Source organism: Zonotrichia albicollis, chromosome 3, assembly GCF_047830755.1.
Source record: "Zonotrichia albicollis isolate bZonAlb1 chromosome 3, bZonAlb1.hap1, whole genome shotgun sequence".
Classification (NCBI taxonomy): Eukaryota; Metazoa; Chordata; class Aves; order Passeriformes; family Passerellidae; genus Zonotrichia; species Zonotrichia albicollis.
In genome coordinates, this window is record NC_133821.1 from 87,765,255 (window position 1) to 87,788,034 (window position 22,780).

Here is a 22,780-nt window from a genome sequence, read left to right on the forward strand (position 1 = left end):
TTACTAAACTAGTTAAGATGTTGTAGGTGGATGCTTCTTGTTCATGTTTTCTTGCAGTGTGAGGTGAAACTCGTTCCAAAAAGACTGCGCTTGGAGAGCAGGCCTGGTGATGAAGATGAGGGAGATGATGACTCAGACTCAGATGAGGAAACTTCTGCTAAGGACAGATACTTCAGCTACCTAAAGCAAGGCCTGTACTTTGTAACAGAAATGGAACGATTTGCTCCTCCACGGAAACGACCACGTACTATTACAAAGAATTTCCGCCTTGTCAGCTTAAGGTCCACGACTCCAGAGGAACTGTACCAGAGAAAAGTAAGTCTGGAAGGAGAAGTAAAATCTTTTTTAATCAGCTTTATTTAGAAAGAGCTTTTTCTTTTAATTTCTGCTGTATTGACAAAAGGATTTAGGCGCATATTTCTGAGAGTCTCTTAACTCTCAGTGTGCTGTGTCACCTGATTAAAGGGATCCTTTTTTAAAAATAGCAGTATGGTAACTGAAATGATGTGATGTTTCCACTAGGAGACATTGTGTATCATTGGCTTGGCTAGTCTTGGACATGTACTCATGTGTTTGCATGTAGTGCAAGACTTGGCAAATATATTGAATGATATCAGTTTCACTTGCTGTGGGCCCAGGAGTGGGTTAACTTACAGTCTTCTGTGAATGTTTTGCCTGTTTTTTCAGATATATGTACACATTAAGCCTCTTGAGTCATTCTTACAAAACAGATAGTGCTCTGTTTTTAGGGATCTTGGACAGACTGCTTTGTCTATGCTATTCCAGTTGTTCTGCTGGTAAACCAGCCCACTCTGTAACTCTTACAGTTCCCAGGGAATGTTGCTGTCAGACTACATATGATGTATAACTAATATAATGTTACCTAAATAACACGTTCCTTTTATTTGAGGGGAAAAATCTTTGATTTTCCAGAGGTGTCCATCAGATCTGAGTCTTACTCATCTGTATCTTGAACCAGTCTCTTTCCTACCTGCTTATGCATACCCACAGTAATTATCCCTCTGCCTCTTTCAACACACAGAATTAACAATTCATTGTTCAATATGGAAAATCAGATGACTTTAATTTTCATGTTTGCTTTTTAGATTGATAATGAAGAATATGGGGAAGCTTTGTCTTTAGCTCAAACATATGGCCTTGATTCTGATCTTGTGTACCAAAGACAGTGGAGGAAGTCAGCTGTTAATGTTGCTTCAATTCAAGACTACTTGGTGCGTTTGTGTTTTGTGATTTTTTTTTTTTTAAGGCTTTCTTATCAGACTGTCTGTGTTATCTTTACAGGAATGGAATTCTCAATTGTGTTGTAATTTATGCAATGTGAATTGGTGTCAGTTTGAAGAATTGCTCTGAAAATTCCATTTCATGTCATGTGTAAGAGAGCAGTTTAACTGAAGCCCTGATCTAGAAACCTTGGCAGCTAATGAAAGTCTTTTGGAATATCTTCTAACTTCTGTTAATAGCAACACACTTCCTGTGTGTAATCTCTTCCCCCACATGCTGCAATAGATTATTGCCTGGCAGATGAAGAATAATAATTGGAAATATCAACTGTTTATACTTCAAGTTATTATAGAAAATAAATTGAGAAGATGAAGTTGGTACAGTAGCTGTATCACAAAGTTTGAATAACAAAATTTATAGTGAACTCTGCAAACTGTAACTGATCTTTTCAGCAGAATTCAACATGGAGTTTTTTTGGCTTGGAAGAAAAACTGCTAACTCAGAAAAATGGTGTTTAAGTTGTACAACCGCATGGTTGTGGTAAACTATTAGTAATAGAAATATACTATTACTATAGAATAGTAATATATAGTTTAGTATTAGAATAGGCAGAGTATAGTATTAGTAATGTACGTATATTAGTGTATATATAGTAGTATAGATAGGTATGCTAGTCTAGTATTACAGGAGATCAAGAGAAGTGTATTCTATTTCTTTTCAAGTCAGATATTGACTAAATGTCAAAATTTAGCCATTCTGTATGTGATCTGTAATGTCAACCAAAGATCAGGAGATAAGGCAAATATATTGTTTAATTCGGGTGCCTTTTCTGTCACAGTATCTTAGTGCATGTGAAGAGGATGGTGTTGAAAATTACTTTAGTGCTGTTGTGGAATTTATACACTTGGTTTATAAAACATGTATTTTACCCCCAAACCATCACATTGTATTTAGTGTAAAAAGGAGTAAAGTTAATTAGAAAATACAAATAATTACTTCTGTTCCAGTTGTGGAAGTTCTCCTAAGTAATTTGATATTTCCATGCCCTTTTCTGCCACATATGTATTCCCCTCTGAGGGGATTGTGTTTATTTTGTTCTCATCTCTTTTGTTGATTTGCATTGTCAGTCACCAGGGGAGCTTGACATTTTCTTAAGAGGACGAAATACGTGAGAAAACTTTATTGTAATCTCTGATTCCATTGCTTTGGATTGGACTCAGTAACGTTGTGTCTCTGCTCTTGTTCTTGGACAGAGCAAAATCAAGAAACGTGCATGGGTTCTTCACGAATGCTTGGAAAGAGTTCCAGAAAATGCAGATGCTGCTAAGAAGCTGCTTCAGTATGGCTTGAAAGGCACAGACTTGGAGGCTCTTGTGGCCATAGGAAAAGGAGAGGATGGTGGCAGGTTTGGGAAGAGTATTTTTTTTGTTTGTTTTCTTTTTAAAGAATGGTGTATAAAGTATTTTATGGTAATTTGGTAAATTTTTTTTGTATCAACCACTAGTGAAAATATTGGGAGGCTTTTGTAGGACATAAAGAAAGGTCATGCTTTTACTCAGACTTATTCTATAAATGTCCATAAAGTACCTATATATTTTACATATGTATGTATATAAAATACAGTGTTCATTGTAAATATATGCCCTGTAATTTCTTCATCACAGGGAATTTATGATGTCAGTATTTTACTATGAGAATCTGTTTCTCTTGCTGCTTCTGAAAACTGCAGCTAATCCTATAAAGGTGTTTGGTTATCTCTCAGTTGTATTGATCAAGCAGAAGCGAGACACAGTAGACACAATCTCCTCAGTGTTCAGTTTCTGGTGGTAGAAATAGAAAGAGGCTGTTCTTTTCTTTGTGCACTCTTCTATTGCCATTGTGTGCTGGAGAGCTACTGCCAATCCAGTTGCTGGCTGTGGAATTTAGAAACTTCTATCAAGTTTGGTTTTGGTTTGTTTTAGGGAGGGAGTGGAAACTGGAGTTGATGTCTCTTGTTGGCTTGGGAAGAATCCTTGCTTGTTTAAAACACAAAAATTCAGTATTTTACTATAAATATGCAGATTTTTTAGTCAAAACATAGACAAAAAGCTCTTTTAATATGTTTCTTCAAAAATGATTTAATTTTTTTTTTCCCCTTTGCTTAGATTATTGATTTTGTCTTCCAGATTTATCTTACCAGGGGAGGTGGACATTGAAATTCCCTATGAAGACCTTCTGTCACCAGATGAAGAAATGGACACTAGAAAGGAAAAGGAGGCCAAAAAGCGTCAAGAACTGCTAGCATCAGTAAACTTCTCAAAGTAAATGAAATGTTAAGCCATGTTTTATTCAGAATTATAGGTTTATAATAACTACACAGTTGCAAGAACATAATTACTCTTATATGTATTATTCCTACTAGAAAAGTGGTTTAAATTTTAATTGGCATTACGTTGTGTCAGAGTTCTCAGTTTAGTTAATTTCTTGATATATCCCAGTGCACAAAGTCATTAAAATGTGTAACCTTTGTCTTCATATGCATGTGACATAAAATATTAATGGCAAATGTGAAAATTCCTGTTCTGGACACAGGCTGACCCTGGAACAGAAGGAGCTGTGCCGTAGCAGGCTGAAGCTGTTAACTTACCTTGATCGCCTTGAGACCTATGAGGTGAGTTCTTCTGAGTTCTCACACCCCAGGTGTTCCTGCAACTTTTGCAGCACATCATCTTACCATTTTTTTTTATTTATTGTGATATTAATGTTTATTGCCTTGTTGAAAGGCTAAAAACTCCATAGAAAAGTAAGATGTTTTCTGAGTGACTGTGTTTCTCCTGCTTCGCTGTTTCCAAAGGATGGCTTCTAGTCTTGAGAGGTGCAGTTGGGCAAAAGCCTGCTTTGAGCATCCTGTGTCTGCAGGGAATTGAGTTATGCAACTACATGGGATGTAGAGTTCAGGCAGGGTTACTGTGATATCCCTGTCTGTCAAATTGACAAGTTCTGTCAATCTTTTTCTTCCATGAGCTTACGAATGTGAAAGTTTTTGGAACGTCAAACTGTATTTTACTAGGTTTTTAAATTTAAAGTTTGCAGTTGGTAATACACACACTCCCATTTATGGCTTTTACCACATCCCTATAATTAATGATGTCTAAACCTTAATTAAAATAAGGCAGAAAATGGTCTTAGCTTGTCAACCAAAAATGCATCTGTTTTTTTCATACTGAAAAAATAAACCAGAATACTTTTCAGCATATATCTCATACTTACTCATCTTAGGATAAAAAGATGTGTGGACTTTTTGATGCTTTTGTAAATCTTGTATAAAAAGCAGTCTTTTTTTTGTTTTTTGAAGGAAATCCTTGGAGGGCCTCATGCAGCTGAACATTACGATGGAGAATTCTTTAAGAAGTTCAGAAATCAGAATATTGTACTTTCAGCAAGAACTTATGCTCGGGTATTAATATTTATGTTGCTAGAATCCAGTGTTGTTTTGATATTGCTCTTTGCTCTAAAGTGCTTTTTCCTCCTCCTTTTGAACTTGGTTGAATCTCAGTGGAAATTTAAGAGGTGGTGTCTTTGATTTTAAATAAATGAATGCTGTGACCCTGACCTTGTTTTTTTGTTGCTAAAGAAAATTTAAAAATGAACTGTTTGTTGTATGACCTGAACTTTCTTGCTCATTTTCATTAGATTGCTCTCTTTTCAGTCTAAATCAGTCTTAAGCTCTGCAACTTACTGTTCTGTTCTTCAGGAAAGCAATGTCAGAGCCCTGGAAATTTTGTTCACTTTCCATGGATCAGCTTTACTTCCACACAGACAGGCGATTCTCTCCAATTTCCCAGAGACCACTTCACCACACGAGTATGCTTTGCTGTTACCTGAAGCTTGGTAAGGCTGCATTGATAGATACTAACTTAAAGAGAGAAGAATTTTAGATTAATCCATAAATTCGTTTCCATGTATGGCACTCTGTTATTGGTTATTATCTGGAATCAAGAGAGCAGCTTTGTCTGTATGGGTCTCGACTTTACCAGTCATCGTTTTCTGCTTTACTTTGTGCCCTTTGTGGAATCCTTTTGGTCGTTAACAGGAAAGTTGGGATCTTAGAGGTTCTTTACTCCATTACATATCTAAGAGGGAACATGGACTTTTCTGACCTGAAACTGCCCAGATTTTCACCTGTGTGGTACTGGTCCTTAATTGGCTTGTGGTAACAGCCACTGTTAGGAAAGGAATAATACAAGTGTTTAGGTCCCTGGAAGCAAATGCATTTTTCTGGATTAGTTTTGTGAAGTAATTTAACACTTAAGCAGTCAGTAACTTCAGAAACATTAATCTTCTTGGTACTAATTCTTATGTAACTTGGTAAGGTAGAATTATGGAAAGCTTCAAATACAGACTTTCCTACTGTTTCATTTCAGCATAAAAGCTTATTTTATTGTAAATTTGTTTTTCTAAGAGAGTCTTCCTTGAGCATCATAATTAAGTTCTTCATATTAATTAGAAGAATTTTTTGCTTTTAGAGTGTTTCTTTTCGACTCTTCAATTATGTTATTAGTTTTGAAGCATATTGTTCAGTGCTCATAAAGAGATGGACAGATTTCATTATTTGGTATTTTACAATAGGACTTTGAAGCCTTACTTAAAGAGGGAAAGTTTCTGGAGAAGCTAATAGAATTTGTTTGGTAGTCTTCCATTATTATAGTCAAACTTTCCACTTCAAGGTTTTGCCAGTCCCATTTGGGCAATTCTTCTTTTACAATAGGGTTTTTCAATTCATTCCCCTGAAACTTTTCCTAACTCAAGATACTTACCAGTTTTGTTGTCTCTGAAGAGAAAGAACAGTCTTTATTTCATGATAGCTAATGCTTCCCTTTTTATTTGTTGGTAGTATTAGGAACTCATTTAGTGATTTAATTAAGGTATGAAAACACTTGTTTTATCCTTTTCTTTACAGTACAAGTTAGGACCATGAAGAGAAATTATTGAAGTGTTTATAAAATTGGTAAAAAATATTCCAGTTTTTCTCCTTTTTTAAGGTTTAGAGTGTGACACACAGGGAAGAATGGTCATCTTAAATGTGGTTATGGTCCATTGTTGGTCATAAATAGGGTCCTTGCGTTTCTGAAGGGTTATTTGTTCTTGGTTTTGTTGTTTTTCTTTTTGTTTTTATAATTTTTTTTACTTTGTTGTTCGGTTTGTTTACAAAACTGACTTATGTGCCAAGAGACAAAATGACAGCTAAAATAAAACATTTCACTAGTGATCTAGTAGTAAAGATGTGAAGTTATGGGGTAAGAACTTAGTTTTGTCTGCTATTGAAAAATGAAAGTATATATTTTGAATTTTTATTCTCATAGCAGAGAGAACTTTCCAATGCTAGGATCAGGTATGTGCAGGTTCGCACTTTTTATCCTCCAGATTGCAGAATAGACAATATTGTGTGTCTTTTGAAGTTTTTCTCTTTGGACAACTACAAAATGAAGATGAGATTAACACAAATCCCATACACTTATAAAACCAAAAATACACTGTATATTTGATATAAGCTTTTTCTAAAACTGTTTCTCTGCTACAAAGCTGATTGTTCATAATGTTGTTAAAGATACTCCCTATACCAATGTTTTAGTAATGTAATTAAATATGTACTCATTACAGTATCTATCAATGAGACCAATATACTAATGAAATAGATTTAAGTTGTATAAAGTGAAATTTTCTTACTATTTTAAGGAGGCTTCTTGCAATCCTTGTTTCATGTGAATTGAAGAGAATTAAAGTTCTTAGTGATTTTTTTGACTTTATTGTCCTTGTTTCTCTGGTGGTTGTTTTTTAGGGAGTTTATTAGGATGGTAAAATTATTGACATTCTGTAGATGTGGGCTCTCTAGCTTATGTAGCTTGTAATTACAGGGGTCTCAGGACAAGCAGCGAATCAATCCATGTTGATGAACTTTGACTTTAGGCAAATAGATTCTGAATCAGGAAAGGACTGTCTGGTTTTCCTTTTGAAATTTCACACTGTTGCACTTGGGAAATAGGGGGTTATCCTTCAGGACCTTTTTACCTTTCAGTTGCAAAAAAGGCTGCTCTCTAGTGATTTCTCTTAGATCCTTGTTTTTTCTGAAAACTTTTGGTCGCAGTATTTGTACCAGCAGATTTCAGTAGGGTATTTGGTGCATGTGGTGAGACCACTGGCACAGATCAGCTGATGGCATTGCCTGTTCAGGAGTGCAGCCTGATCCAGTGGCCTTGCTTAAAGAGCACCTGTCCATTTCTTATTGATGCCTTTGTTGCTCAGTTTCCTGCAGCTCAGACCCCTGCTGATCAGAAACATCAGGGTTTTTTTTGGTGGAGGTGTCTTCTGCATCTTCCTATATGGCTCTGTGTGTGTTTGTGTGTGTAGGATGAAGTACTGTTTTGAATTTACCATATTGTTTGTCTGTGTACACTGCACACTTTGAACAATAAGGGAGTTGATTCCCAGCTGGAGCTCTGTGAGGTGACACTCATCCCTATGGGAATTCACTGCATTGCTCTATGCTCACTTAGTTCTTCCATCTCAAGGGAAATCTGGCAGAGGAGAAACATGAGATTGTGTAGCAGGTGCTGCCTTGTTAGTGCATGGAACAGATGAAGTGAGTAAACAGGCACCTCCATCTACAGCCCACCGTAAGAGCACTGAAAACAGTTGCTTGCTGTGCACCTCCACCAACATGAATACACATTCAAGGGCTTTATATGATGAACTTCCTAACCTGTAAGAAATGTTTTTGTAAAGGTTGTGTTAGAACTGTTCATCTGTGTCCTTCAGTTCACCTGCCAGCTCTAAATTCTAAGTACCTGCTGAAAGAAAGGTTCTTTTGGTTAGTGCATTCTGTAGGCATAAAGTAGGTGTTTTTCTTGTACTTGGACATGTAATTTAAATCAGAATGGCATTTAAAGGGCAGTGTCACAAAATTTTGAGATCTTGTCAGTCAAGGAAGAGCTGGCATAACAAATGGAGGAAAAAAGTAATTTTTTTCTCTTTTGTGACAGGTTATTAGGAAATACATTTTTTTTCCTGTATCTGCTTGTAAAAAGTCTCAAATGGTAGATATACTTTTGTTTCTCATTTTTGGCACATATTTTATAGCTTAGCATCTTTTGGGGTAACTCAGAACAGTTCAGGAATTCTGTGTCTAAGAAGGGAATTTATGTATTCATGAGACTTCTGCAAAAGTCTGTGATTTAAGTAAGCTTAACAGCTCCCTAGTTGAGAAGGAATCTGAAATACAAAGACACATTGGTGGCTGTAAATGGTATTGGCTTCAAATTGGTATTGTGATAGATGAACATTACTAAGTAATGTCTTTTTGCAGAATTCGGATTGTAGTGTTTTCCTACTCTTTTCATATTTCTCAGCTTCTTTTATGTTGATGGCTCCTGTGTCTCTGCTGTCTCTTACTGAGATTCATGCTCGTTCTCAAAGAGCCATCAGATGCACAGACTACATCTGTTAAGACAACTAGAATGAAGGTGGTAAAAGTTCAGGCATTCAAAGGAGCTGATAGCTCTTTTTAATCTCTGTTTTAATAGCTATAGCTAGTGTTCTTAATCTATAGCTAAGACTGTTGCCCTGAGGTTTTTAAATGTGGTCTAGGAAAACAGTGTTTTACAGCCATTATAAATATGTAACCAGAGTATTTTTCCATTTTTAAAAGTTTCTTATCCTTTGTACTAGGCTTAACTGCTGTATTATAACATTACTGCTCACATTTTCAACTCACGGAAGTCTGGAACTTCAAATGTGTGGTTCCCTCAGCAGCCATAAGGCTGCTATATTGCACATTATGCTGTAGTAAAAATCTTCCCCCTAAGATAGCAATTTTTTATGTTTCTGTGTTTTTGCTTCTTAAGTTTTTCAAATACCGGTGTTCAGTTGTGACATAAAGTGAATTTTTACTAGACAGTGCTAGATGAACTCCATTTGCCTGATGAATTGGGATAGGAATGTGGAAGTATCTCCTAAAAACTTAGTGAAGGTTTTAAAACCTGAAAATTTCCATGTAGTTGACTTTCATCTATGAATGAGTAAGTACTACTAAGAGTTCATAAGCAGTTGACTTTGCCTTTTCCATAATGATATCTTCTCCTGAACTAGGTTCTTAGTTATTGCCTGTGGCACTGCAGCTTCAGTAAAGCTCTTAGAGTTTCATCTCTTCCCTTCCTTATATGTGCATGTAAATGGATTTGATAGTGGAATGTCTGTGGAATTGTCTAATATACAGTCCCCTCTTTTTCATATTATTTTTTTTTCTTGTGAAGCTAAACTGCTTTTGTTTTTAGTGTAATTTAGAGGTGTTCATGTTGAAAGAATTAATCTCATGGTTAGTTCCCTTTTTGAATTTGCTTGAATTCATTTGTATAGTGCTACAGTGAAAATAATAAGGGCCTGTGTTTTATATGCATGTCTTTTATCTTTGCACTAATAGGAAGAAAAAAACAGTTCCGAGGAAGAAATGTAGTTAATTTCAAGGATGTATTTGGTAGAAAAAACCAGCAAATCTTACATTCTATTATGAAGTAGAAAAAAAAAAATTGAGAGAAAGATTAACTTGTCATGATGACACTCATGCTCTTGTCTGGATTGACTTCTGGTAGGAGCAGGGAAGGTTCTTGTCCATGTAAAAATGAAGTAGTGGTTTGGAGGAAGAGAGAGACTCCTCTGCAAGCTGCTTGTGTGTGAATCTGTGATAACAACGGGAATAGCTCATTTATAGCCAGGAGGCTGCTGCAGACAGTGAGCTGGCGAAAGTACCATAGATGTTGGTTGTGAGGAGTTTTTGAAGAAGAGAATGAGAACTTGAAGCCATGAGGGAGATGTGGAGAACATGAACTGTCAGGGAGGAAGGAGGGCGGTTTCACAGAACCTGTTGTGCTGGAGCTGAGGTGTCATTTAGCTGAGAGAGCTGAGTATGTTCAGCATGGAGGAGGTTTCAGACAGGCCAGTAGCAGCCTTCACATAACTCCCTGTAGCATGTGAGTTGAACTGTGGCTGTGCTGTTTATCCACAGAACATTGACAGGATTTCCTTTGTATTTCTGGCTAGTTAATGCTGGACTTGTTCTGACTTCATCTACCACGTGTGTCTCTTGCCTGCATAGTCCTGAACTGGGGTTTGGCTTGCCTTGCCCAGTCTTCTGATGAGGTGTACCACTGCTGTTGTCTCATCTGTTCATTGTTCTTTTACAGGGTTTAGAATAAAATTTCTCCCAGGAGCATTCATTATGCTTTATAAACGTACACTTCTGAAGTAGTATTTCATGATTTGGTGGCAGACAGCTTTGATCTTACTTGGAGTTCAGCTTTGTCTTTAAAATAGCTTTCAAAAAATCAAAATGGGCTATTGCCTCACAATTTTAATTGTATGCATGAGGAAAAAAAACACAGTGACCTTCTTAACTGTTCTTGTGTGGTGTTAGCTGACTTTTCTGATGTTTAGATTATTCATTCTAGGTTGTTTAGGAGCGAAGAAAGTTTCCCTCTCCCCAGATGTTATTAGAGGTTAGCCATATCATTAAAACATAGCTTGATTTGTTTATATGAAATCAGTTATAACTTTCTCCTCTGGTGGCAGAGCTGCTTCAGAAGACCTGAAGCAGTCACTGCAGCGTGCATGGCAGGAATTCTGTGAAGGTTAGCTAACTGTGGCGGCCAAAAGCTCTGGGATACCTTTTCCACTGGTTTATGCAGATCAGCTTTCCCAAAATGCAGGATGTTTTAGGCAGCAGCTGCACTTCAGTCTTGATAAATTTGTCACACCCTATGGGTATTTCTGGAAAATGAAGCACTTCTCTCTCTGCTCACCACTTCTGTATCTGGTAGTATATTGAGCAGTTGGAAACCTAAAAATCCATATAATCAGTTCTGTAGTTAACATTTACTAATTCATTGGTCAAATTCTATAATGAAGAGGAGAGTGTTTTCATGCAGTATGAACAATGCAATACATATCCCAGCTGTTTGAGACTGTATATCCTGGATGCATTTCTTATATTTCATCCTCAACTATGGAATAATTGTGACATAACAAAACTGTTTTAGAGATGTAAGAATTGCAGAGCAACGGAAAGTGGCGTTGATTTCCCCATTGCTATCTGAGAAGATACAGCCTTTGGACAAAAGAGTTTCTAAATGAAAGGAAAATAGAATATTTTAGTTATTTTATATATGTAACACACAGGCTTCCAAATGAGGAATAAACAAGTGTTTCTAACTATTTTTCAGACAGGGTGACATGATTAAAAAAGACAGCAAAGGTTAATCTACTTCCAAAATGACCCAAACCTACTTCTAAAAACATCAAGGGTTTTTAAGAAGAAGAAGAAGAAGTTGCACTTTGCATTCAGTATGGATGAGTTTACAAGGAAAAAGATTTAAAGAAAAAATATTCTGAATTTTCAACTTGAAGAGTCCTGGAGACAGGCCTGTTGTATGAAATGCTTAAAAGGGAAAAAAAAGCAAACCCATACAGCTGGTATTGATAATTGAGTGAATTGGAATCTGACCTTAAAACTGAGTTAGACCTTCCTCTTTTGAAAGCCTGTCCTTGGAGAGAAAATAATCTTCCGGATTCAATAAATGCAGTTGGTATGATACAGAAACTACAATAGCAGGGACTTCTTTTGTCAAAGAAAAGAATGGGAAGGATTGCCAAGCCAACATAAGCAATAGAGTGAAAAGAGCAATACAGGAAAAGTCAGCTCTTTTTGAAGAAACAGAGCTGAATACCTCCATAATCAGTCAATTTACTGGATTCCAATCATATTTATTCTACTGTTGAAAAGAGAGGAGGTTAAAAGGTGGGGGAGAAGCAATAGCTCAGGAAAAATAAAAAATACCTCACAGCCATGCTAATATTTGCATACAGTTATAGTATGGCACAGTTTTGTTTTGATAAGTTTCTGATAGTTTTGTTTGTTGGGAAAGAAAGCCACCTGCCTTGGTGACTGCAGTGGTCTGTCAGCAGCCATGTCTGGAATTCCAGGTGCACAGGAGTGCAGGCTTAACCTGCACATGTCTCTGACCTCTGTGGGGTTTCAGTTACAAGAACAAACCTGCAGAGTTGTGTAGCACCAGGAGAATAAGCTCTGGACCCAGTGCACAGTGCATAAACAGCAGGCTGTCTGTGCATTCACACTTCAGCCCTGCTAAATCTCTCTCTGGGGTGCAGGGGGTGTGTGGAGGTTCTGATGTGCCCCCATTCAGCTGCATTTGCTGTACAGGTGTTGTACACAAAGCATTGTAGAAAAATGTGAGTTCTGCCTCTTTTCAGATACGTGTTCACTTCTGTACCTTTTTGTTTCTTCTGTATGCATGAATTTTCAGACTGCAATGGTATTTTGACACCTGAAGACTTTTTCAACTGACTTGCTTCCTTTTTAACAACTATTCCAGAGTTTTGTTGCTCTCTGTTTCTGCATGAGTCACTGAAATAACTGAGAATAGAAATCCAAGGGAAAAAATAATAGTCTGTGCTAAAGCATAAGTATCAGTTAAGAACAAACCTTTTTGATAAATGTTGAGATAAATATAGCATTCTAATCTTGGCCTTTATAGAGGGCTTGGGTACAGGGATGTCTCATCCTTTGTTTGTGTCAAGACTGCTTTATTCCAGTCCTTGTATGTAATTTCAAATACAGGAGTTTTTATTAACTCTTCAGAATGAGGAGAGATAGTCAGGACAGTTGGACACAGTCATGTAGGGGGCAAGAGAAAGTTACATATTTTATTAGTATTGTTGAGAAGGTGAATGGAGATAGGAGTCATCTCTGAGTGCTCTGGGTTCTGCTGGGCTTTTTTTTTTTTTTTTTTTTTTGTGTGTGTGTTCTGAGCTCACCAAGAAACTTATGTGTTAAGAGTAACTTTGCATAAATGCTGATTTATACTAGGATGAAAAATCTAAATATCTTGCAGCTGTATCTTTATTGGTGGTGTTTTCTTTAAGCATTTAGAGAAGATGGTTTCTTAATGCTGCTTGACTCTTAGTGAGAAGTTAAAAGTCTGAAATTCCTCTCTCAACTTACTCCAGTGGTGAACCTGAATACTTTTAAAAAAGCAAATGGAGCCAGAGCAGAAAATACTTTAAAAAGTATTTTCTATGGCTTATCCATACACCTGACTTAAAATATTTAACTCTTAACTTTTTCTGCTGTGAGAAAGGGAAAAAGATAGAGGTAGACATTTGCAGTCAAGTTTGCACTGCATTTCATTTCTTCACCATGAAATGAAAATCTTTTCCTCTTTAGTGTTTCACAGTGAGGTCTTTTAATAAGCTTTTTTGAAAGACTTCTGAAGTATGCTTTTAACACTTCAGGAATTGAGGTGTCTGGACAACTGTGGGGTTCAGTCCCGAAAAACCTTATGCTGAAACATGATATTGGTCTTGGTAAACTTGACCAGAAGGCAAATGGCCAACAGTAGTTTTCAGGAGAGGAAAATAGGTACAGGCAAACACACTGCAACATTTACTTGAAGTTTCTCAAGTGAGAAATAACACACTTCTATAATATATGGCTCAAATATCCTCAGCTAGATATTTTCTAGATGTGAACTTTCATGAGATTTTATTCCAGTACAGTATTCAAGTACATGGTGGTTTATCTTCTATGCCATGCAGCAGGTAGTTAACAGCTTAGCTACATATTGTGTAAAACAGCATCTGCTGTTTATTGTAAATGAGGCCCAGTCTCATCAGTATTTACACTATTGTAGGTAGTAAGTACAGTGAAATATCATTTCCTATTTAAGTGAAATGATAACATGAACAGCATGGAATCAGTCTTGGCATATTGTGTCTTTCTTCTAGGATTCTTCAATCTGCTCTGGCATTTAGAAAAGGGACATCATACACTTCTTGCCTCTAGTCATTCATATTGCTTGTCTCTGAACTTTTCACCTTTATTTTTATTGCACTCTTTTGAGAAAACAGCCAGAGAGTTGCACATTGCTTTGTCCCTTGATGGATTTTGGAGTTGCAGAGAAAGGGGGAAGGAAAGCAACTTTCACAGAGGGCAAAGCCTGGGAATCTGAATTGAGTGAGATCTTCCTTAACTGTTTTTTTTTTTTTTTTTTTTTGAGCAGTAAACTTTCAGCTTCAGTTGACATTATAAACCTGGGATGTTAGTGAAGTTATTTTTAATGTAGTCTTTATGTAATTAATGACTTCTGCTCTTCAGAAAGGATTCTGTTGAAAAAAATACTTGAAACAGTTGGGATTTAAGGGCAAACCCAAGTGGCTTTTGTGTTATAGGAAAGGGGAAGAAAGGGATAGGAAAGAAAGTACAAATGTTTAGCTGGGAAGAGCGAAATGCAAATTATTTTTTGAAAATATTAGGGATATGGAGTAGTTGCATGTCTGTAAAAAGAAGCATTTGCTGAGAACTGTTAACTTTAGGCTGAGGTGAGTAACACTTGCATGGAAATTAAACTTTAGTCTCTAATACTTGTATATCAGAGTGAGTAAAGTAACTCAACTGTGTTATGAATAATTGGAGGTTAGAAACATTTAATTCGGCTTGTTACATAACCCAGTTAAAAATATGCAAATTATGCCAAATTTAGTGGTAAGCCTTTTATGCTACTGAATCTGTAAAGAAATGACTTATTTGGAACTATATGTCCTGGATGGAACTTGACCCATATGTCCTGGATGGAACTTGACCCATATGTCCTGGATGGAACTTGACCCATGTCTATGGCAGGTATGCTGGATGTTACAGCAAAGTTATGAAGAATGTGTTCAATGTGGTATTTGGCAATGGACAGGCTTGGGTCACTAGAGTTTTCTTTAACTTCTTTCTTCTTTTTTTCTTTTCCTTTCCAATCTCATATGGAGGGATTGTAGCATTAGGGTTGTGTATGTGCGTTTTGAGATATTCTGGCTCCTTGTGGTACAGATCTCTTTCATGCAGGGATGGTTTTAAATTTACTTTCTAAATATCTGTATTTGTTTATTTGTAGTAATTCTTTTTACATAATTTTTTAGTCTAAAGAGGAAAATGTTGAAGTTTAAATACCCATGAAATGTGTGCACCTCTTTCCTTACTATTTTGCATGACTTCTTTCTCTCAATAACAACCAAAGCAACCACTGGAAGAACAGCTAAACCAAAGAAAATTTCTTGTGGGCTTCTGAGATTAGATAGGAAGATTTATTTACGTGGGAAGCTCTTACTTAAGAGAGTCATGAAAGTGCAGGTGACTACTGGGAACAAGACTTTGCTTTCAGAGTAAATACAATAAGTGACATGTGCAGCAATTTTCTTACGGAGTCTTGCTGTAATTATTTACTTACTGTGTAAGTAATTGCTCTACTGTCAGGTAAAGGCATCAGAGACTCTTGCAAAAGCCAGATTTTGGAAGAGAGGGCTAGGGGCATAGTTTGTGTTCTCTTTAGTGGAATGATGGAATAGTTTGTTTTGTAAAAGACTCTTAAGATCAAGTCCAGCTTCAAACCTAATACCTTCAAGTTCACCTCTGAACTGTGTTCTTAACTGCAGACCTCCATGTCTTCCAAATACCTTTCAGTGGTGGAGACTCAGCCAAGAGGCAAATGAGAAAAACTGGCAGAGAGGGTCAGACCTTGTTTTTCAGGTTCCTTGGTACTCTTTGGGCTGTTCTTAGTGGAGCTGTGGGTAGGAATGGGACTAAGGGAAGGGCAGGATCTAGTGCATGTTCTTTGCTTTTTGATTCTTCAGCCTCTGAAACTGCTCAGGCCCTTAGGCTGCTTTTAGAGCTTCTATTGCCAGCTGGTCCTTGCCAGAAGCTGAATATTTCTTGCCCCTGTAGTTTATAAAAAAACAATTGCTATTTTATTGTTTTACTAGTAAAGAAATAATCTCAAATGGGCCTGTAGGACTTGACTACATCAAATAATTTTAACCAAGTACATTACAAATTTTGGGGACAGAATAATAGTTAAGACATTAGTTTGTAAGCTAATGTTGGAGGAAAAAAGCTATCTGTAATGTGAAATTGGAATTGTTACCTGAAAATCTTCTCTTAATGTTATTCTCTCATAGTAGTTCTGGTACAGTTTTGCAGACATTTGAAACAGCTGCTGAAATGAAACCCTTATCTGTTTGCTGTATAAAAGCACCTTTTTTCCCATTAAGAAGATGTGTTAAAATTAAAAAACCCCACTTAATTCCTCCCAAAAGAATGACAACAACAAAACAACCCCAAACCAAGCCAACCAACTGAAAAACCAAACAAGGCCTCTGTCACATGAAAACAGGAGGTCTCCTCAAACCCTTCATGTTTGATTAGTGTGAAGCCCTCATGCTAGACCAGTCTGTCAGTGTCCCATTATGGGGACTCTGCATGGAGTGGTGCTAAGTGTGAGGGCAGTTCTGTGCCAAACAGAGACCCCTCCTGAGTCTCCACACCTTTATTCAAGTGAGTTCCCTGCTGCCAGTGGCTGACAGCCCCCTTGAAGGACTCAGGCTTACAGGTTATGGAATAACACTCTTTATTAATAAAATTGTGACAGTTTAAGATTCAAGGATTGCTGGTGATAGTATCTGACTGCAAAAACATATTCAAAGCAATATGTGTCACGTAATGTAGCTGTACTCCCTAGCAAAAGTTAGCTCAAAGTTCTCGTTTGGTGTGCACAGAACATGGTTCTTACCCAGGGGACATCCCTGTGGGGGAGAAGACAGGTTCAGCCCATCAGCTGATCCCAGAAGTTGTGATGGAGTCTTTCCTGACTTCTCCCCTTTCTTAACTTCTATACTATTTCTTTACATTTAAGGAAGAAATTAGTTTAAAGGTATATACTTTTATACCTATGCAGTGAGGGTTGGATGTATCTTGGAGGCAGGGAATGTTGGTGTAGTAACTGATATAATGTTGGGATGGGAATATGCACCAGTCCAAGGAGAGCATTTTTCCCACGGTTGATGATTCAACAGCAAGATATCTTCCTTTATCCCCTTTGGGTTTTAGCTGCTCTGGGATTTACCAGCTTAAAAGTACTGCTGAATTCCCTTCTCTGCAAGGATTTCAGCAGAGCCTGGCCATGGTGGCTCCACTCTGCTCCACCATTCATTTAGGCCCTCTTGGCACCTATTGTGTGGGGGAAATCAGGCACACTGATCTCATTCCATGCAGGGAGGAACAACTGCATTTTCCTCTATAATTTCCATGCTGTTACAGCTGTGTGTAAAACTTTCCACTTTGCTTTAATTTTACCTCCAGTCTTTTTCCCACCTTCACAACCAACCAGCCAACCAACAAACATTCCCCTGAAAGGTCTTCTTAAGCCTACTGGGAATGGGAAGAAATTTGCTAAGATATGAAATTGTCTTAGACAATTTTTTTCTAATTTCTTTTCTGTTAAACAGAACACAGAAAAGGAGAGCATTATCATTGAAATATCAAGTCCTACTTGCGCTGTCTTGATTTTGTATTTTGAAAGACATTATTAATCACACTTTGGCTTTTCTGGTATTTGACGTTTCAGCTGATAAAGAAAAATTTTTCACTACGAACTGGGCCTTCCATAATAACATTCTCAAGTTTGACATTTGAAATATGACTGTATTAATTTCGTTTATGAAGTCAGTTTTAAACATTAAAGTATTGGTAAATTATGTTATTTAAGATTTAAACAACTACAGCACCCCTTATCCCCAAAATATATGGGCTGATTATGAATCTTTCAAAAATAAGAAAGTGGCTTTATTCCTGTTTATACCACAAATGTTAGTTTAGAGTTTTCTTTATGAATTATTTTTTAATGATGTTGCTACATGGTGCAAAATCATAAAGACAGCCATAGAGTGTCTTGTTCAGGTGAACTAGAATTGAAAGCAGGTGTTACTATAGCACTGACACAGGAATTAGCAGTTTTCCATTGTCACTCCTTCATTTGTTTGACTTCTATAATTTGCAAACCTGTCTCTACCATTTTACTGTTGGATTACTACAGCATGTATAATTTGGGGGGTTGGAATGACTGTGTTAAAACAATGTATTGCTTGCTAATGCACAGAGGAGGGAAAGAAAGGAGTGACCAGTGTTCTGGGTGAGATGTGTATGGGGCAGGGCAGTTTATGGGCATGCCTTGCTTTGTTCAGTGAGTTTAATGGCTGTTGCTAAATGAGATGGAGTTACTGATTTTTAGCTTATTGTTTCAACTCTTCCTGTATTGTGAAATTGATTTGTTGGTTGGAATTCTGTTTATTTTTAAGGTACTGAGTTACAGTGCTGGTCTTCAAGGGATGAGAAGATTGAGTCAGTTGTTAGTTTATAAATAGAGCTTGCCCATGTAGTACAGCTGTTGCTGTTTATTTTCAGGGTCAGGAGAAAATGAATTAAATTTAAGATAGCGTATTGTTTCGGTATGCTGCACCTCTAATGTCTCTACTTTGTCCATGGTTTGTTTCCTATTTCTACAAGTGCCAAGACCTATAAAGTTCTTCTCTTCCCCATTGGTTTATGTTCTGCATAGCTTGACATGGTTTTCTAGTGTTTTATGCTGCATAAACAGCTAGCCTTCTACACCAAGCCATAACTAATCATTTTAGTAATAATCCATGATGTTCTTAACCTGCATCTTAAACAGGTTTTATTCCCCTTCAACCTCAGTATTTAGAAGATGTTTCATTGTAGAAGCTTGTAGTCAGAAACTCAGATTAAACTTGAGATAAGCACAGCAGGACATATGTAGTTTCAGTTTGAAGATTTGTGCTAAAATTTGAATGATTTTATTTTTTTTCAAGTTGTGAATATCATAGGTTTTTACTCATTTCAGTCTCTTGTGACAGCATATGAAGTCAGAATAGTTAGTGTGAAGTGCTAAAAACTCTGAAAGTATATAATGAGTTTTTTCCTTTGTTTGGAGCATGGTCAGTAAGGGAATTTATTAATCTTTTTTATTTGCTTTTTAATGGTATAGGTAGAATATGGGTTTGTATGAATAACATGCAGGGAGAACCATACTTTTAAAGCTGCACTAAGAAGTATTGAATCTTAAATAATTGATACTGTAATTGACTAACATGATTATTATGAATTCACTGAAATATTTTTGTATGCTTTGTATTCCATTACTTGAGTGCCATAGCAAATTAAAAGGACATAAAATTATGTAAAGCTTCTCCTTTTTGTCATACCAGCTACAAGAAGGGGACATTGAAAATTCTTCCTTGGAATGAGCAGAAACATCGTGAAGAAGACTGGTGTGAAAAACAAGAATGCCGGTAAGTATATATAAAAGCAAAAATAGAAAGAGTTTGTTTACTAATTCTTAAAATGTGGGAATTGACCCAGAAAGACTCACTATTTTTGTACACAGTAACTTGTTTTTTCAGCTTTCTAAGGGACACTGGCTGAGCCAAATGGAAAGCAGAGGTTGTGCAAACCTGGATCTTCAGTAGAGAGTGTTCTCTTTCATGATCTGTCACATGTTTGAAATCTCTTACTAGTTCAGTCGAGAGGATTCTTTCTTTCATGATCTCTCTCCTGTTCAGAATCTTTTGGTAGTTCCTTTGCTGACAAAATCTAACACTCACTGTGGTAGGTTAATGGTATAATTTTCTTTCAGAAGTTTTAAGAAAAAGACTGATGTTAAAAAAATTAGGTAAATAAATATATACTTAAACATATACTTTTTTTTTTTTAAAGGATGGTTATTGAACCGACTTTGCAAGATGAAGGCCAGTTTCTGTATGAAAAACAACCTGAGTTACTGAAGTACAGGACTACTGACCTTTCTGTAGATCTTGTCACAGATTGGTATTTGAGCAGAGCACAGGAAATTGAAGAATATGCAATGCAGGTGAGAATAGCAGTGAGGAAATGATGGCTGAGCAGCCTTCTTCAACAGAATCCTTAACAGTCTTATGCATATTAATAGGACACTTTTCCCTCAGTAATGCACACTCTGTCTCAACTTGATTATGGCTTTTGAAGTATTTGTTTTTTCTTCTGCAGTGTACTTAGGCTTGTTCTAAAGTTTACTCAGCCAAATAATTAATCCATAGAAATAAATAAGGAAGCCACTAGATTCTGGTTTACCATAGCAGACAGTAGCTCTTTTGTAATCCATGAAAAGTGTTTCCCATTACATTTTATATTTGTAATTGAGGGAGGGAAAGTTGTGCACAGCATGTTGGGAATGACCTGTCACACGCTGCTGTGTTGTGTATATTGATACATGCCTGTCACCCATGTCACTGTCATTCAGTAAATGGTACTGTCATGATTTCTTCCTGGCAGTTTTATTGTGTGTCTGTGGGACTACTATGCAGCTTATTTCTGCTTGATTTTCTTTAAATTTTAAAAGTGTTTGAAGCTCTATTGCACATAAGAACAGAGCTCATCACTCGTATGCTCTGGTATTTTATTGTTTCTCAAGCCAATTTAGCTGCATTTAAAGGAGGGTGACTGAAAGTATCACTATAGGTTAGTTCTGATTATTGGGTTCTTCTATTCCACAAATCTGCACTCCACCATGCCTCTCTTTAATCATAGTTGCCTGTGATCTTAACAACCAATCAGTGGGTATGGAAATGAAAGCAACTTCCAAGGATCAGTTAAATTCTATAACATACAAATTACATTGCATTCTGCTCTTCAAGACTTATGTCTGCCTTGCTGAATATTTACAGCCAGTATTGTGTCCTTTGAAATCAAAACAGAACCTTTCATATAAAGGTAGTTTCAGTCACTGGAGAAGGACTGTCATTGTTTTTCGTGATGTAAAATGCAACAATTAAAATTACTAAATCATGGTCAGCTAGAAAAGTAATATTGCACATCACTTACCTGATTGTCTTAGTTTAGAGCAGTCCCTCATATTCCATATGCTGAGATGAGCTGTGTAATCTCCAGAAGGACTAATATTCTAATTTACATGCCTCTATATGATGCATCTTGGTTAAAAAGATCTAATGATATCATCTCCTAAGATTAAGCATTTTGTGTCTTCATAAAGCTGAGAAGGGCAATCCATTTAGGAATACGCAGTCCACAAAAACTTCTAGGAACTTCAAATTACCTATTAAGCAACAAGGGAATAAAATAGATGCACAGAAAGGACTCAGATTGAAGTTGGTGTTTGGCAAACAGTTGTACAGCAGTGTTTTTTGAATTATTTTTCAGGTTGACTGTGCTCTGTCCCTCGTTCGTCTTGGCATGGAGAGGAACATTCCTGGTCTGCAGGTGCTTTGTGACAATCTGATCACCCTTGAGACAGTGGTTTATGAGACTGATGGTGACCGAACTTTGACTTTGAAGGAACTTTTAGAGATGAAGGACATTGAGAAACTGAGACTGTTGATGAAGAATGTAAGTATTTTGAATAAATCAATAAGTATACCTTGAAATCCAGTAACTCAGATTACCCTGGATCCTGTGTATATAAAGATGCTCATTTTTTCTGGTGATCTTCCATCTATAATTCAGTAAGAATTCTAAATTTTCAATGTCTTTTTAAATTTTTTTTTTTGCAGTAGGGTTTATTTCTTTTCCTTTCTAAAAAAAGCTAAATTTGCTCAGTTTTCTCAAAGACCCACTTTATCCCTGGCTGAGGACTCAATGTTAATAAATCCTACTTGGAAAGCTGTGGATTGCCTTTTCATTGGCCTTTTTTTAAAGGATCTTCAGTGTAGCTCTTGATGATGCTGCAAATACAGCAATATTGAATGTGTTGCTTGGATGTTTTTTGGTGTCTTTAAATATTATCATGAAATTTTTATATTTGCCTCTGCACCAGATGTGTGGTTTTTGTCTCTGTACTGAGCTTGAGCATGGAATTTCAGAATAGAAAAAGACCTCTTGGAACGGTTGAAAAGTAGCTAGAGATGGAACAGGGATCTTGAAATTCATAATTCAGTTGAAGAACACCAGAGGAAAATAGGAAAGTACTCAGAAATTAAATATAACTCTTTGTTGTTTTGTTGTTTTTTTAGGGGAGTGAGTTGGTCTTCTGTTGTTTATTTGGTTTTGGTTTTGGATTTATGTAGCCACTCATGACTTGTTTTTCTATCTTGCATTCTTGCTGAATTGCAGAAAGCAGTGCTACTCTGATGTGCTTGCATGGTCTTCCACTCATTCTGAAGGTGCAGGAGGAAGGCAGGCTTTCCTCACATAATGGGCTTTCCTCCTGTTCTGCTCAGTTTCCCCAAGCCATTGGGTAGTAGGAAGATTGTTTCAGTGCTTCATGATGTAGTAATGTGTTTGCGATAGGTGAAGATAACTGTTTTAGTTATATTGATCAAAAAAAGGTTCCATTTTGCTTTTCGTGCTTGTTTTGGACCTGTTCTTAGATTTCCTGTCTGTAACTCTTTGTGCTTTCCAGTCCTCAGATGAAAAATATGTGAAGAATGTTTATCAGTGGATGATCCCTTTCCTCCACCGCTGTGAAAACCAGTCCCCTGGTCTTGCAAATACCCTTTTTAAAGAATACTTAGTAACATTGGCAAAGGAAGACTTGACTCTACCTCTGAAGATATTTCAGAATTCAAAGCCTGATGTAAGTAAAGAGCTCTGTTGATTCTACTGGTT

The 22,780-nt window shown here is 36.7% G+C and overlaps 1 protein-coding gene across 2 annotated transcripts in view; it reads left to right on the forward strand.

Annotated features, from left to right (window-relative positions):
- Positions 1 to 22,780, forward strand: part of NBAS (NBAS subunit of NRZ tethering complex) — a 163,478-nt gene that overhangs the window by 24,673 nt on the left and 116,025 nt on the right. For both annotated transcript variants that reach the window (XM_074538088.1, XM_005489750.4), the window contains exons 15-25: positions 58 to 315; positions 1,107 to 1,232; positions 2,496 to 2,647; positions 3,408 to 3,542; positions 3,814 to 3,892; positions 4,577 to 4,678; positions 4,976 to 5,112; positions 19,390 to 19,473; positions 19,898 to 20,051; positions 21,377 to 21,562; positions 22,575 to 22,748. In XM_074538088.1, the coding sequence (XP_074394189.1) occupies positions 58 to 315; positions 1,107 to 1,232; positions 2,496 to 2,647; positions 3,408 to 3,542; positions 3,814 to 3,892; positions 4,577 to 4,678; positions 4,976 to 5,112; positions 19,390 to 19,473; positions 19,898 to 20,051; positions 21,377 to 21,562; positions 22,575 to 22,748 (1,587 nt within the window). The remainder of the gene's footprint in view (positions 1 to 57; positions 316 to 1,106; positions 1,233 to 2,495; positions 2,648 to 3,407; positions 3,543 to 3,813; positions 3,893 to 4,576; positions 4,679 to 4,975; positions 5,113 to 19,389; positions 19,474 to 19,897; positions 20,052 to 21,376; positions 21,563 to 22,574; positions 22,749 to 22,780) is intronic.